At 35.6% G+C, this 15755-nt stretch overlaps 1 protein-coding gene across 16 annotated transcripts in view; it reads left to right on the plus strand.

The window, feature by feature from the left end:
- PIAS2 (protein inhibitor of activated STAT 2) overlaps nt 1-15755 on the plus strand; it is a 97937-nt gene that overhangs the window by 15341 nt on the left and 66841 nt on the right. For 13 of the 16 annotated variants that reach the window (XM_082353315.1, XM_082353323.1, XM_082353329.1 and 10 more), the window contains one exon: nt 10370-10844. In XM_082353315.1, coding sequence (XP_082209441.1) covers nt 10370-10844 — 475 coding nt within the window. Of the gene's footprint in view, nt 1-9877; nt 9927-10369; nt 10845-15755 lie in introns of all 16 variants that reach the window. The other 3 variants (XM_082353328.1, XM_082353327.1, XM_082353326.1) reach the window with 2 other exon arrangements.

Here is a 15755-nt window from a genome sequence, read left to right on the forward strand (position 1 = left end):
TTTATTCTAAGATTTAAGCGTGTGATCCATTTGGAGTTATTATTATTTTTTTAAATAAATTTATTTTATTATTTATTTATTTTTGGCTGCGTTGGGTCCCCGTTGCTGTGCGTGGGCTTTCTCCAGTTGCAGCGAGTGGGGGCCACTCCTCGTCGTGGTGCGTGGGCCTCTCGTTGCAGTGGTTTCACTTGTTGTGGAGCACGGGCTCCAGGCACACAGGCTTCAGTAGTTGTGGCACGTGGGCTCATTAGTTGTGGCTTGTGGGCTCTAGAGCGCAGGCTCAGTAGTTGTGGCGCACGGGCCCAGTTGCTCCACAGCATGTGGGATCCTCCCGGATCAGGGCTCGAACCCGTGTCCCCTGCATTGGCAGGCGGACTCCCAAACACTGCGCCACCAGGAAAGTCCTGGAGTTATTTTTTATATAAAATGTGAGACTTAGGTGGAAATTCATTTTTTGGTCTATGGATGCGCAGTTGCTCCAGCACCATTTGTTGAAAGGCTGTCTTTTCTTCCTTAAGTTACTTTTGCACCTTCACCAAAAACTATTTGGGTGTATTTGTGTAGGTCTATTTCTGGGTTCTCTGTTGTGTTCCACTGACCTTTATGTCTATCCCTCTACTAATACTACATACAGTCTTAATTACTGAGCGAAGTTGTGAAATAGGATAGACAGATTCCTCTCTCTCTATGCTTTTTCAAAATGGTTTTAGCTCTTCTAGTTCCTTTATCTTTCCATGTAAATTTTAGAATAATCTCATCTATATCCATAAAAAGTCTTGGTGAGATTTGGGTAGGAATTGTGTTAAATCTGTGTATCAATGTAGGGAAAATTGATATTGTTACTTTGTTGAGTCTTCCAATCCACAGAAAATCCATTTATTTAGATCTTTTTAGACTTCTTTCATTAGTGTTTGTAGTTTTCAGCAAACAAGTCCTGTATATGTTTTTTTTTAATTAATTAATTAATTAATTTATTTATTTATTTTTGGCTGTGTTGGGTCTTCGTTTCTGTGCGAGGGCTTTCTCTGGTTGCGGCGAGTGGGGGCCACTCTTCATCGCAGTGCGTGGGCCTCTCACTGTCGCGGCCTCTCTTGTTGCGGAGCACAGGCTCCAGACGCGCAGGCTCAGTAGTTGTGGCTCACAGGCCCAGTTGCTCCGCGGCATGTGGGATCTTCCCAGACCAGGGCTCGAACCCGTGTCCCCTGCATTGGCAGGCAGACTCTCAACCACTGCGCCACCAGGGAAGCCCATGTATATGTTTTGTTACATTTTTAAACATATGTATTTTCATTTTCCTAGGAGTGATTATAAATAGTATTTTTTTTTTAAACATCTTTATTGAAGTATAATTGCGTTACAATGGTGTGTTAGTTTCTGCTTTATAACAAAGTGAATCAGTTATACATATACATATGCTCCCATATCTCTTCCCTCTTGCGTCTCCCCCCTCCCCCCCTCCTCCCCTCCCCATCCCACCCCTCTAGGTGGTCACAAAGCACCGAGCTGATCTCCCTGTGCTATGCGGCTGCTTCCCACTAGCTATCTATTTTACATTTGGTAGTGTATATATGTCCATGACACTCTCTCACCCTGTCACATCTCACCCCTCCCCCCCCCATATCCTCAAGTCCATTCTCTAGTAGGTCTGTGTCTTTATTCCCGTCTTGCCACTAGGTTCTTCATGACCTTTTTTTCCCTTAGATTCCATATATATGTGTTAGCATACTGTATTTGTTTTTCTCTTTCTGACTTACTTCACTCTGTATGACAGACTCTAACTCCATCCACCTCATTACAAATACCTCCATTTCATTTCTTTTTATGGCTGAGTAATATTCCATTGTATATATTAGTATTGTGTTTTTAACTTGTTTTCACATGTTCTTTTTAGTATATAGAGATGTGATTGGTACTTGTGTGTTGGTTTTTTATCCTGCTACCTTGCTGAACTCAGTTATTTGTTCTAGTAGTTGTTTTGCAGATTCCTTGGGATCTGCAAATACAGGCGGTTTTATTTTTTTCTTTTCAACACCTATGTCTTTTCTTTTTGTTGTCTTATTCCACTAGCTAGAACTTCCAGCACATCCTTGCCTCATTCCCAATCTTAGGGGGAAGTATTCATTTCACCATTAAGTATGTTAACTCTAGATTTTTTTGTAGGTGCTTTCTGTCAAGTTCAGGAGGTTCTCCTCTATTCCTGTTTTTCTGAGAATTTTTATCATGACTGGGCATTGAATTTGTCAAATGCTTTTTTCTTCATTGCTGTGTATATAAAAGATTATGTATATATAATCATGTGATTTTCTTTTTTAGTTGTTAATATGGTGTACTTCATTGATTTCAAACATTGACCCAACCTTGTATCCCTGGAATAAACACTTCACTTGGTCTTGGTGTTAATTCTTTTTATATATTGCTGAATTCTATTTGCTAATACTTTAAGTATTTTAGCATCTGTATTCGTGAAGCATGTTGGTTTGTAGTTTTATTTTTTGAACTGTCTTTGTTTGGTTTTGGTATCAGGATAATACTAGTGTCATAAAATGAATTTGGAAGTCTTCTCTCATATTCTATTTTCCAGAAGAAATTATGTAGAATTGGTGTTAATTCTTATTTAAATGTTGGGTAGAATTCTCCAATAAAATGATCTGGGTGTGTGGTAATTTATTTTTTTTTTGGAGTTTTAAAATTAAGAATTAAATTTCCTGAATAGCTAGAGGGGGTATTCAAATTGTCAGTTTCATATTGAGTAAGTTTTGGTGGTTTGTGTCTTTCAAGGAATCGATCCATTTCAACCAAGTTGCCAAATTCATGTGTGGAGAGTTGTTCTTAGTATTCCCATTATTATCTTTTTTTTTTTTTAAATAGATTTATTTATTTATTTTTGGCTGCGTTGGCTCTTCGTTGCTGCGCGTGGGCTTTCTCTAGTTGTGGCGAGCCGGGGCTACTCTTTGTTGCGGTGCGCGGGCTTCTCATTGCGGTGGCTTCTCTTTGTTGCTGAGCACGGGCTCTAGGTGTGTGGGCTTCAGTAGTTGTGGTTCACGGGCTCTAGAGCACAGGCTCAGCAGTTGTGGCCCACGGGCTTAGTTGCTCCGTGGCATGTGGGATCTTCCCGGACCAGGGCTCAAACCCGTGTCCCCTGCACTGGCAGGCGGATTCTTAACCACTGTGCCACCAGGGAAGCCCACCCCATATTATCTTTTTGATGCTGTGGTTTCTGTAATGATATCCCCTAATCTTGCTATTTTAATTGGGAAGTTTATTTCATTATTTTTTGTTGGGATTATTGATATATTTGCATTTATTTGTACCCCTTCATTTTGAGCATCTTGCTTTTGCTGGGTTTTGTCTCCCTATCTGTTTTCTTGCTGTCTTTTGGGTTGTTCATTTTCCTTCCCTCTTTTTCATGTTTTCCCCATTTTACTAGTTGTGAAATTAGTACTTTTTTTTTTTGCTTTCTCACAGACTCTTGAAGTTTTCTTGAATTTTCTCTTGAAACTTTATCATATGTATGTAAATCTAAAATTACTTTCTTTTCCTTTGTTGCCTGTAGAATACTTTAAACTGCTTACCACTCTTCATGCATGCCATTTTGCCCAGCACTTTTGTTCTATCTTTTCTTAGCCTCACAAATTTGATATTATAATTTTATCCAGTTAATTATCTCCCTCCCCAGGTTTGTCATTTTCTCTGCTTATCATTCTGCTATCTTAATACTTATTCCTTTAGATTACTCTGGTTCAGCAGTGATGGGCTTTTACTTTCCCTTCAATGTGTTAGGTATGCTTTCCTCCTCAGGATTTTTGCACTTGCTGTGTCCTGTGCCTTGGAATGCTCTTCCTCTGATATCCATTGGGTGCTTTATTACTTTTTCAGTTACTTACTCAGTTACCTTCTCAGGGAGCTCTACTTTCTTTAAAATTGCAAATCCTCTACCTCTTCATTTCATTTCCTTTTCCTCCTTTATTTTTGTCCATTGTGTTCATCACCACATGTCATATTATGTATTTTATTTAATTCTTTGTTGTAAGTTTGATCTGTGAAAATTTACTGGAATTTTATTATATTTATAACTTAAGTTGGGGAGAATTGACATCTTTTCAGCATTTACTACTTTTGTCTAGTAACATATTCCTTAATTTATTCAAGGTCTTTAAAAAAATGTACTATCAGGTTTTTTTTAATGTAGGTTTTGCAAATTTTTAAAATTTATACCTTTGCATTTCATACCCTTATGTTACCTAGATTCATTTTAAAAAATACTGTTTTCCCTGATAAGTCATTTGAAAACCTATTTGATGTACAGAGAATTCAAAAAATTTTGTTGACTGATTATTATTGGGTCTGATTTTTCAGTGGATTTTCTTTCATTTCCAATATAAAAAGTTCTATCATTTGTAAATTGTTAATGTTACTTTTAAGTTTTTTACTGTCTAGGTTCTTTGGAATTCTCTTAAATGACAAAATATAATGTGTATTTTATAGGTCTTTATGATCCAGTATTTCATCTTTAAGTATATTTGTTATTGATTTCTGATAGGTATCCTTTATCATGTTAAGAGTTTCTTTCTATTCCTGTTTATTGAGAGGCTTTGTCAGGAATGGATATTATCAAATGCTTTTCTAGCATTTATCCACATAATCATATGGCTTTTTTGTGAACCAATAAATCTTTTTGTATTGTTTTCATTCTTTATCAATTTTCAGAATACTAATGAGTTGGTTTCCCAATATTTTCAAAGAAGATCAGTGAGTTGTTTTTTTAAGTATCATTATGTGCAAATGATATTTAATATATTTGATGTGTTTGAATCTGATGCAGTTATTAGTCTTTTTGCTGCTCAAATTGGCTTGTCTTGGGCTACTGGGTTGTTTTCTGTGTCCTTCTGACAAGATTCCAGTAGTCTTTGATAATTTCTTTGCTCTCTGAATAGGATGTTGTAGGCTTATCTTGTGCATTTTCTACCCCAGACTTGCCAGTTTCCTCAAGGAGCCTGGGTTCTTTTTGTGCGAAATGGTATTTAGACCACAGTCTTTTTATCCTAGCTTTAAACAAACTGACATTTTTTTGTTTAATTAAATCTAAAATACTTTCAGATTAATAGTAAAGTTGGGAAGATAGTACAGTGCCATATACCCCACAGCCAGTTTCCCATTCAAGCAAACTTTTTACTATGGAAACATTCTAACTTAACAAAAGTAGAGAATTCCCTGTGTACCCAATACCCAACAGTTATCACCTCTGGTCTTTTTTCATGTATGTCCTCACCTACTCCCCACAAATGATTTTAGAGGAAATTCCATATATTTTATATAAGTTTTATTCATAAATATTTCAGTATGTGACTATAAGGACAGACATCATCTTAACCAAGTAATTTACTAAATTTATGTTAAACCATTTTTATTTTCGTAGATTAAACTTTATTTGGGTACTTTGAGGGCTTATGTGTCTGTACTCATAGGAAACATTGATGTGTTACAGAAAGACTCATTATCATCTATCTTGGGAAATGAGAAAGAATAGGTGGTATACTAGGCGTTTCATCAGGCTTTTGCCTAAACTTTTGGTTGGATGAGTGGATTCCCCTGCTGAAGTTTGAAAAACAATAATTTGCATATTTTAAAAACTTGTGTTTTGTGTTCAACCATTTTTTCCATGTTTGTCTTCTATCCTATATTTGATTTTTCTGACTCTTATGCTCTTGAACAGTTTAAGGAACAGAATTCCATCTTTTCCTTGAAGAGTTAGTAGAATTTATTTACTAAGCTATCTTGTCTGGACAGATACTTTTGGAAGTGGAGGAGGACAAAGATAATATACCTCTTCTTGAATCAGATTGAGTAATTTATATTTTTCTAGGAAATAACTTACGTCTATATCTTTAAGTTATTAGAATATAACAGCATGTGCTGTTCTCTTTGTTTAAAGAAATTTGCTTAGTATTTGTGGTCTTTATGTTTTCTCATTCTCAGGACCATATTCATTTTCTTCCCCTTTTTTTGGCCTGACTTTACAGGCTTCTTGCATTTTGCTTTCTAAGTTATGTTTTCTTGCTTTTATCTTTTAATTCTTCACTCTTTTTGAGGGTGTGTGTTTGTTGTTACTTTTTTGCTTCTCAAATTGACTACTCAATTTATTTTAAATCTTGTATAAAATGGAAGCATTTAGGGAGATGGTCTCCCAAGCTTTGGCTTATTTTATAGGTTTTTAAAATGTGTTTTTTTAATTGTTTCTTTTAATAGATGATTTTCAATTTTGATTTTTTTAGCTGAGTAGTTATTTTTATCAGTGCGTTGTGAGGAAGAGATCCACGTCAAGTATCTCAAGTAAAAAGGGATTTAATTACAGGGACTACATGATTTCACAGGAGTACAGGGCCAGGAACTGGGGCCTCCTGTGACTTCTGGAATCGCAGTATCTTTCTAACTGGCCACATAGTTTTTCTTATGGCATCAGTTCAAACATGCCTTTGATGTATTGAATATGTACCTGATTTTTTTTTTAATCCATTCTTATAAGTGAAGGTGTAGATTGTTTTAATATTGTAGTTGGGATAGGCGATATTAATAATGTGATTTGTCAGTTTCTGTCAGCAGCTCCTCTCCCTTCCCCATATTATACATCATAGCAGATGGAGGATTTACAAAGCTGTATTGTTCTTTACCATGACTTTTTTTTTTAATAGATCTTTATTGGAGTATAATTGCTTCACAGTATAAATACTGTGTTAGTTTCTGTTGTGCACCAAAGTGAATCAGCCACATGCATACATATGTCTCCATATCCCCTCCCTCTTGAGCCTCCCTCCCACCCTCCCTATCCCACCCCTCTAGGTTATCACAAAGCATCAAGCTGATCTCCCTGTGCTATGCTGCTGCTTCCCACTAGCTAATTACTTTGCATTCAGTAGTGTATATATGTCGATGCTACTCTCACTTCGCCCCAGCTTCCCCCTCCACCCTGTGTCTTCAAGTCCATTCTCTATGTTTACATCTTTCTTCCTGCCCTGCAACTAGGTTCATCAGTACCTTTTTTTTTTTTTTTTTAAGATTCCATATATATGCGTTAGCTGACCCACTAGAGCTTCCCCGAATTCTGTGCTATTTTTGACAATTTTATAGCATCTTCAAGTGGCCTTCACTCCTATATGTAATGTTTCAGTTATATAAAGTCCCAGCTTTAAAATTTTTTAATAATTTTGTGTTATTTAAATTTGACAAAGAAAAAGATTGATTTAAATTTCTAGTCTTAATTTATTTAGCTTTTCGTTAGAAATCAGATTGCTTATGTATCTTTTTAAAAATCAGTCATGCCAACATAGTTCTCTGTAGTTCATGAATTTCCTTAAAGTCAGTCAGCAAACATTTACTGAGAAATTTCTCTGTATAGAGCACATAGCAATTGTAACTGAAGTATTAGAGGGCAGACTTTGGGAGGCAGCAGGATGAATTGGATAAAATCCACTTGAAAAAAATTAGACTAGAAATGTAGACATCAGAGATTGGTGGAAAGTAACAAAAGAAATCCATTCTTGGTAGTATTCATAGCAGGCTCACCTTACCTGGTGGCTGCTGAAATTGGTTGAAGACAGAGTTTAAAAAAAAAAAAAAAAAAAAAAGGCATCACTTTAAGAAGTGGGTTCCAGCAGAGTTTGCCAAGAAAAACATATTCATAGGATTTGACTTAGTAATCTCCTTAGAGAATATCTTAATAGTGAATGCTAAATAAAGGAGAGGTTTTTTGTTGTTGTTGTTGTTTTAAAATAGAAATTGATGACCAGAAAGATAATGTGACTTTGCCAAGGTCCTAAGTCTTGATGCCAGGACTTGACCTTGAACTAGTGATTGCTGGTGTGAAGTTTTCCACAGGATACCATTGACTCTCCACACCATCGACTCTCAACACCATCCTCTTTGAGCAAGTGCCTGGCAATACTTTATTTTGGCAACATTTTGCAGTGCAAAGACTGTCCTGTCTCCTGTTGTTTCCTTTGCCCTTCCCCAAACCAGGGGATTTCTGTTTTGCTTCAGAATCCTGTGATTCTGCATTCATAGTTGTAAGCCTTTCTCTCTTTCTTCCTTTTCATTTGTATGTTTACAATAGCTATTAGACCAATTACTTTAGCATTCTTTGCCAAATAAAGTTACCATTGGAAATAAGTATTATGAGACCTCCCAGAAATTCCTTTTTGAGAGTCAAGCTTTAGGGTGCCTTGTACTCTATTTTGTCATTTCTGTAAAACAAGTTTCCTTAAAGTGAAGAACACCTGAAAATAAGTGTAAGGAGAGAATCAGTGTATTCTGAGTTAGTTTGATTTCTTTAGAAAGAATCACAGCCTGATTGTTGTTAGCGTTCTCCATGATTTAATGTTATTTATGCTACTGTAATATAGGCAGATTTCAGTTGAAGTATTTTTTTAGGATTGAGGACTTTGGGAAAGATGCATTGCGTTTCTTGCTTGGGAGGAAACTTCCAAAAGCTATCATAGTCCTTATTATGCATGAAACCTTGACTGTTACTGGTGTGCCATGAGACGGGCCAAAAATTTTCTTGTTTTCCATCTTTGTTGTTCATAGCATAAGGGGTAAGATAAATAAAATCTTCCTTTTACACATGGGGGAAATGAAGCGAGTTAAAGTATAATGATCATGGTATTTGTGATATATGTTGCTATTAGAGTATGATTTAGAGCCGTACTGTCCAGTGTGGTAGCTACTAGCCATATGTGGCTCCCTAAGCACTTGAAGTGGTGTTAGTCCAAATTGAGATGTGCTCCAAGTGTGAAATACACACTGGATATTGAAGACCTAGTATGAAAAAGATCTCATTGACACTTAAAAAATGACTAGTTTTAAATCACAAAAACTGATTTCATCTTGAAATAATACTTTTGATATATTGGGTTAAATAAAGCATATTATCAAAATTAATTTAAAATTTATTTTAATGTGGCTACTAGAAAATTTAGAATTATATATGTGGTTCCTATTTCTATTGGACAGCACTGATCAAGAGTATAAAATGGTTGCTAGGATTATAACTTAGTATTCTCTGACTTGTACGATATGAAATTTGGAGACATAGTATATGAAGTAGAATTATGATGCAGCATGTACATGCAGATTACTTTGATATATTTAAATTTGTTTGCATTTTGGAAAACTAGCAAGTATTGCCAACAATTATTTTAAAAACCAGAGTTATAGCAATTGCTCCTGGGCTGTCAATGAGACTGAGAAGTGCAGAACGGAGGAATTATGAATCACTGCCAACTGTTGGTATGGCCACTGCATACTCACCAGGTTGAGAAGGAATCCCAGGCGGCTGTAGAGTGTGCAGCACTGAGGAGGAGGGCTGGGGAGAGTTTCCTTAAGGTCAGTTTCTGAAAGGGCTTTTGCTCAGCTCCAGGTCTTACCCCTCTTTCTGGCCAGATGGTGCATGTGTGGTACGGATAAATCTGACCCAAGTGTGGTTTACCTCTGAGTTCAGAATTGGCTGAAAATGACTTACGTAGGTGGGTTTATGAGGCAGTAAGTGGTTAGAATTTACTAGGTTTTGTTGAATTAAATAGAAGGTTCCTGTGAAACGGGAACTACTTATAATTTTCATTTTACACCCAAGGACAAGTAGGTAGAGTGGCAAGGAGGGTATCTTGCCTTTTAAGATTTATGACCACTCATATCCTTCCTCTTCAAAGCTATTTTTCACATTGGATACCTAGCTGGGAATTTCAGTCATTTTAGAAGTTTGACTGCTAAATAAGATGTATGTGGTTTTTAGCTTTAATATTTAAAAATATTCTTATTTTCTTATGTTGTGTGTTCCTTAATATTTGAGCTGGGGTGAAAAAATTCATTGGATTTTGTATTACAGTTCTGTCTTGATTTTGTAGATTTCTTGCTTAACCTCAGAAATTTTACAGGTACGTTGTTGCAGAAACCTAAATTTTTTTGGTTAATTGCTGATAATACTGTAACAGACATTCCATTGTGTATTGGTAGGGCTTAGTTTTGAAGAGGAACATTTTCATTGGTTTAGATTTCGTAGTGATAAAGCAAATATGGGTTTACACTTGGGCATAATCAGATAATGAAGTGGTTAGCAGAAACCAATAGACTATAGATTACCAAAATTGAGTACAACAAAGCATAATTAACACTATAACTTGACTGTAATTGGTGGGGGAGGGGTGGTGGCTATAGAAACAGTAACAATTCTAAGTGATATGTGAAAATGCTGGTTACTAGCACATGCCAGTTGATAGAATGCTGGAAAAATCAGGTTTTACAGTATATTTTAGATAGGATTTTTATATGCTTGAGGGTGACTGTTGGCTTATATCCCTTTTTTTTCCTTTCCTTTTAGAATATGGTTTCTAGTTTTAGGGTTTCTGAACTACAAGTGTTACTAGGCTTTGCCGGAAGGAATAAAAGTGGACGCAAGCATGACCTCCTGATGAGGGCGCTGCATTTACTGAAGAGCGGCTGCAGCCCTGCGGTTCAGATTAAAATCCGAGAATTGTATAGACGCCGATACCCACGGACTCTTGAAGGCCTTTCTGATTTATCCACAATCAAATCATCGGTTTTCAGTTTGGATGGTAGCTCCTCACCTGTAGAACCTGACTTGGCTGTGGCTGGAATCCACTCGTTGCCTTCCACTTCAGTTGCACCTCACTCGCCGTCCTCTCCTGTTGGTTCTGTGCTGCTTCAAGACACTAAACCCACGTTTGAGATGCAGCAGCCATCTCCCCCAATCCCTCCTGTTCATCCTGATGTGCAGTTAAAAAACTTACCCTTTTATGATGTCCTTGATGTTCTCATCAAGCCCACGAGTTTAGGTAAGTGTTAGAGAAATCTGTTTCTTCTGGACAAGAGAGTAAGTAAAGCAAGAGGCCTTCAACTGTTAATGATTTGCTGTTAATATTATAAAACTGAGGCATTAAAATACCAAATGTTTAAATGTACAAATAAAAAGAAATATTGGCAACCATGACAGAAATCTAGTATAAAACTCTTCATTAGTCAATCAGACTTTCTTCTTATAGCTTAGAACTCAAATTCCTTCTGTGTGTATACGAAAAGACACAAATCTTATTTGTTGCTGTGGTTCCACCTTTTGATGCTTTTGGTATTTTTACAAAGAGACTTAGTTTTTGTTTAACATAGCTTTTTAAACTGTTTTCCTAAGGAATAAATCTTTTATACTTAATTTTTTCCTAACGTGGCAGAGTTTGACACACGTTATTTAGCTTTTTGTTAATAACCATTGACTGCTCAGAAAATGTAATAAATTTTATATTAATAAACGTTGATACATGTGACTTTAACAAATTTATACCTAGGTTCATGACTTCTATGCTGTAATGGCATTATTTCTTACTGGCTAATGAAATTATTTACAGAGGTATTTGAATTTATTGATAAAATAAATTGTTTGGGAAATAGCATTTCATAGTTAGTCCGGGAGGTCATTTTCCTTTCCATCCTAAGAAGAACGCTTTTTGTGTCAAGTCATTTGAAAACTCTCTTAAATATATCAGTGTGCTTTTTTAGTTTTGTATAGGACTATACTTGTATATCTTGGTTGAACTAGAAGGAAATTTTGAGGGGCAGGGCTGGTTAATGGGGTCAGTATGCCTGATGGTGGCAGGCCAGGGTGGCTATGCTTTTCCCAGGTCCTCTCTCCTTGCTTTGTTTTTGTTTAACAAAACTGAGCCAGGGAGGTAGAGTAATGCATTTTATCCCTTCATTACATTCATTCTGAAATAAGGATTCTGTATTTGTTCGCATTTGTGCAAAGTCCTTTGAGTAGAATTATTGCATCAAAGAGTAAGGACTCTTGATAACATATTACTAAATTAGTTTCCAGAATAGCTGTGCCAGTTTAAATTCCATAAAGTGAGAGAATGTCTCTCGTTGCACTTTTTACTTCCTGCCTTTATTGATCTTTGCAATTTCGGTAGGTGAAAACTTGTATCTTGTTTAGATTTTTCATTTTTAAAATTAATAACAGGAACAAACATTTAAAAAGTTTATTACCCAGCTGTGTTTCTTTTATGATTTTACTTCATTTTTAACTTTTTTTTTTAACCAGGTTCATTTATCTGCTTAAAATGTTTCCATAATTTATTTTTTAATTTCTCCTTTTTTCATGGTTTTTGGTTCATACAGTGTCATGGCTCATTCACATGTTTCTTAGGAATTATTGCAAATTTATTTCTTTGTGTTTTGAGAAAGATTCAGACGAGTAATGTGCTTAGGTGACCCTACCTCATGGAACTCAGGAATATGGCTAAGGCAGGACTGAGCATAAGAGGCCATGTGGGGTCCTGGTTACAGGGGAAGGTGTTTCAGAACCGGATCGAATGCCTGGAAGGAAGATGACTGGAGATGGAGAGAAGATGCAGCAGCATGTCTTCTCTGCTCCTAGCGTCAGCGGTGTGCCAAGCAGCGAGCTCTGAAGAGGCTTTGTGCCTTGCTTTTCCATACTTTCCTTTGTTCAAAAACAGAAATAAGAATTTTCTTACTTTTCTGTATTCTTCATAGAGTTTCTCTTTCATTAACCTCAATTGAAGGTAATAGGCTTTTTATAAATTTACTAAAATAAAATTTTTGTATCTCATGTGGCTTAGATAAAATAATGCCAGAGACATTTTTTGTTGAAGAGTGGGTAAGAAGAAAACCTGCTTTGCTCATAGCTTGCATTAGAATGTAAGAAATACATGAAACCTCAGAGCTTATAAAATAACTTTTTGCTCCTGAGCTAAAAAATTGTTGACTCATGTATTTTTCAGGAGTTCTGCCTATCACTGTTTTTATAAACTTTATAAACAGATTTTTGTTTTAAAACAAGGCTTAAACATTTCCTTATCCTGCCTTCCCTAAAAAGAAAAAGAAAAAAGAATTTTCTTAATGTATATAGTCTTATTATTTCAGATTGATAAAACAGTGATCTAAAAAAGGCTGTTTTAGACTTTGAAGTAGAAAGTTAAAAAATCGGCATAATATCATATAGTCTGCCAAATAAAAGTGGAAAAATTTAATCATTTCCAGTAACGTTCTTCATATGAAAATTTTTAGTATCATGATGTCTAAAGCAATGCAGTGACATTTAGAAATTGCCTTAAGTTTTAACGATTTGGTTATATAATGTTGAAAATACTTGTAAAAATAAAAATTTGGGGTAAATCCATTTATTTGGAACACTGTTATGGAGAAACCTATTTACATTTGGGAACTGAGAATTAGCCTCAGGAATTGAAAGAGATACCAAATCCGTATTTCAAAGCACATATTCTTGACATCCGTGGGTCGGTCTATGTATTCTCGATTTAATATATAGTTGATTAGATGATTTCTAAGCCATCAGCATAGTGTTGAGCAGGAATTAATTAACAACATGGGAAAGATTGGAAGAGCTCTGGTAGAAAAAACCAAACAAAAAGTCAAAAAATGTCGTTCCAAAACCTCTTGGGAATATTGAAACCAATAGTCCTTTAGTATTGAGGGACTCGCTGTTACAGCAAGGTGCATGTATTGATGCCAAATAAAAACCCCCAAACAACCACGATGAGTATATTCTATTTAAGAAGATACATTATTACATAGTTTTGCAGTTTGGTTTTATTAAAATTGTTTAAATAAAATTATTTTAGCATTTAAAATGACAAACTGTGGCATCTAGAAAGCATGAGTGTACACAATAATACTAAGTGAGGTTCTCTATAGCTGAGGTTTTACTGTAACAGATGCATAATCCCCTAATCTGAAAACAGGCTAACAAAATCTCTCTTCTCTTCCCTTAAATAGCTATTCTAATTTACTCTCATAGGCAGTATTTTTGTCTTTTTCTTCAATTTTCTGTTTTCTTTCTTCTTTTTTTAAGATAATTTCTTTTGGTGATGAAATCCTTTGTCTTTAAAAAATTTGTCCATATTCAGTCTGTACAAAAGAATACATAAAAAACATTGTTATAAAGAATATCCATGAATGAACACCTGTGAAACTACTGTACAGTTTTTTTGTTTTTTGTTTTTAATTTATTTATTTTTGGCTGTGTTGGGTCTTCGTTTCTGTGCGAGGGCTTTCTCTAGTTGCGGCAAGTGGGGACCACTCTTCATTGCGGTGCGCGGGCCTCTCACTGTTGTGGCCTCTCCTGTTGCAGAGCACAGACTCCAGATGCGCAGGCTCAGTAGTTGTGGCTCACGGGCCTAGTTGCTCCGCGGCATGTGGAATCTTCCCAGACCAGGGCTCGAACCCGCATCCCCTGCATTGGCAGGCAGATTCTCAACCACTGCGCCACCAGGGAAGCCCTACAGTTTTTAAGAAAGGAACATTGCCAGTATCTTTGAAGCCATTTCCTTGCCTTTTCCTTTTTGAGTTAAATCACTATTTTGGATTTTGTGTTTCTCTCTTTTGCTTGTTTTACCATATATGTATAAAAAAATATAATGTTTAATTGGCTTGCTTTTGAAATTTATATGATGGTATACTGTGTATATATTCTTCTGTGACTAGCTCTTTTTGTTCACTCTGTTTATAAACATCTACATGTTGATATGTCTAGCTGTTTGGTATTTTGTGAAATACCTTCAAAGTATTATGAGTCTTTGATTCCTTAAAATTTCTTAATTGTGCTTTTCAGATTACAAAAGTAATTTATGCTAGTAATTGAAAATTCAAACATAGAAGTATAACAAAAAGGGAAAGTCCCTCATAACCTCATTTATTACTCAGCTTGAGTCATATCAATAATTAACTGTTTCTCTGCGTGTTATGTCATCTTTTTTCTCTTCCCCTTCATTAAACAAGGCTCTTCTAACCACAGAGCCACTGTGCCACTTTTCTGGTAGAGGTAGAAGGCATTATTCTACTTGTACCACTGTGAAAAGTGCCCTCTGGAGTTCTGCGCCTTGACAATCTTTCTTAACTGTATTTCTTAGAAATATATTGTACATCTGTAGATTATAGTAGGTCTGTTATCTTGTAGATGTACCATAACTGAACCAGTAGTCTGTTGATGTACATTTTCAGTTGTTTTCAGTTTTTATTATTTATTCAGAAGTATTTTAGTGTATAACATGTCTTGGGCACTATTCTTGCAGTCTTAGAAACATTGCTGCTGTGAGCATTTTTGCATATGTGTTTCTGAATACTTGCGTTGCATATTCATGAAGTGTAAATGCCTAGATGTGGATATTTTGGGTCAAGGAGTATGATTATTTAATATTTTGATATTCAACTTTTGTAGAGAAATTTTGCTTGCTTCAGAAGCATCGCAGCAATTTATACTCCCAATAATGTATGAATGTATTATTTTCCCTACACCTCATCAGCATTGTATTGTTGGTCTTTTCATCTTTATAATCTGATAGGTGACAAATTAATGAGCATCAACATCTTTTCTTATTCTTAAATTTCTGAATATTAGGAAATACTCATTAAGCCTCTGGGTGCAGTTAAACAGGTTTAAAGTGATATGCACATTAATGTAAAGCCATTAAAATACAATCTCACTTCTAAAGAATTTGGATAAATTCATTTCTGTTAACTCAGTTAACAAGTATATAATGAGGATTTAATATGGATATGGTCATGTAGCGTAATTGTGGAGAAGTCAGAAGTATGGAGTGGGCTTTAGGAATTTTGCTGTTTAGTTGGAGAGAGAATATTAACATGAGAGAAAAGTAGCAAGCAGTTATATGCTTGTATGACGAAGCCCTATAACTTGTGAACATAAAGCTCAAATA

This window comes from Balaenoptera borealis (assembly GCF_965194805.1).
Source record: "Balaenoptera borealis genome assembly, chromosome: 14".
In the NCBI taxonomy this organism is placed as follows: Eukaryota; Metazoa; Chordata; class Mammalia; order Artiodactyla; family Balaenopteridae; genus Balaenoptera; species Balaenoptera borealis.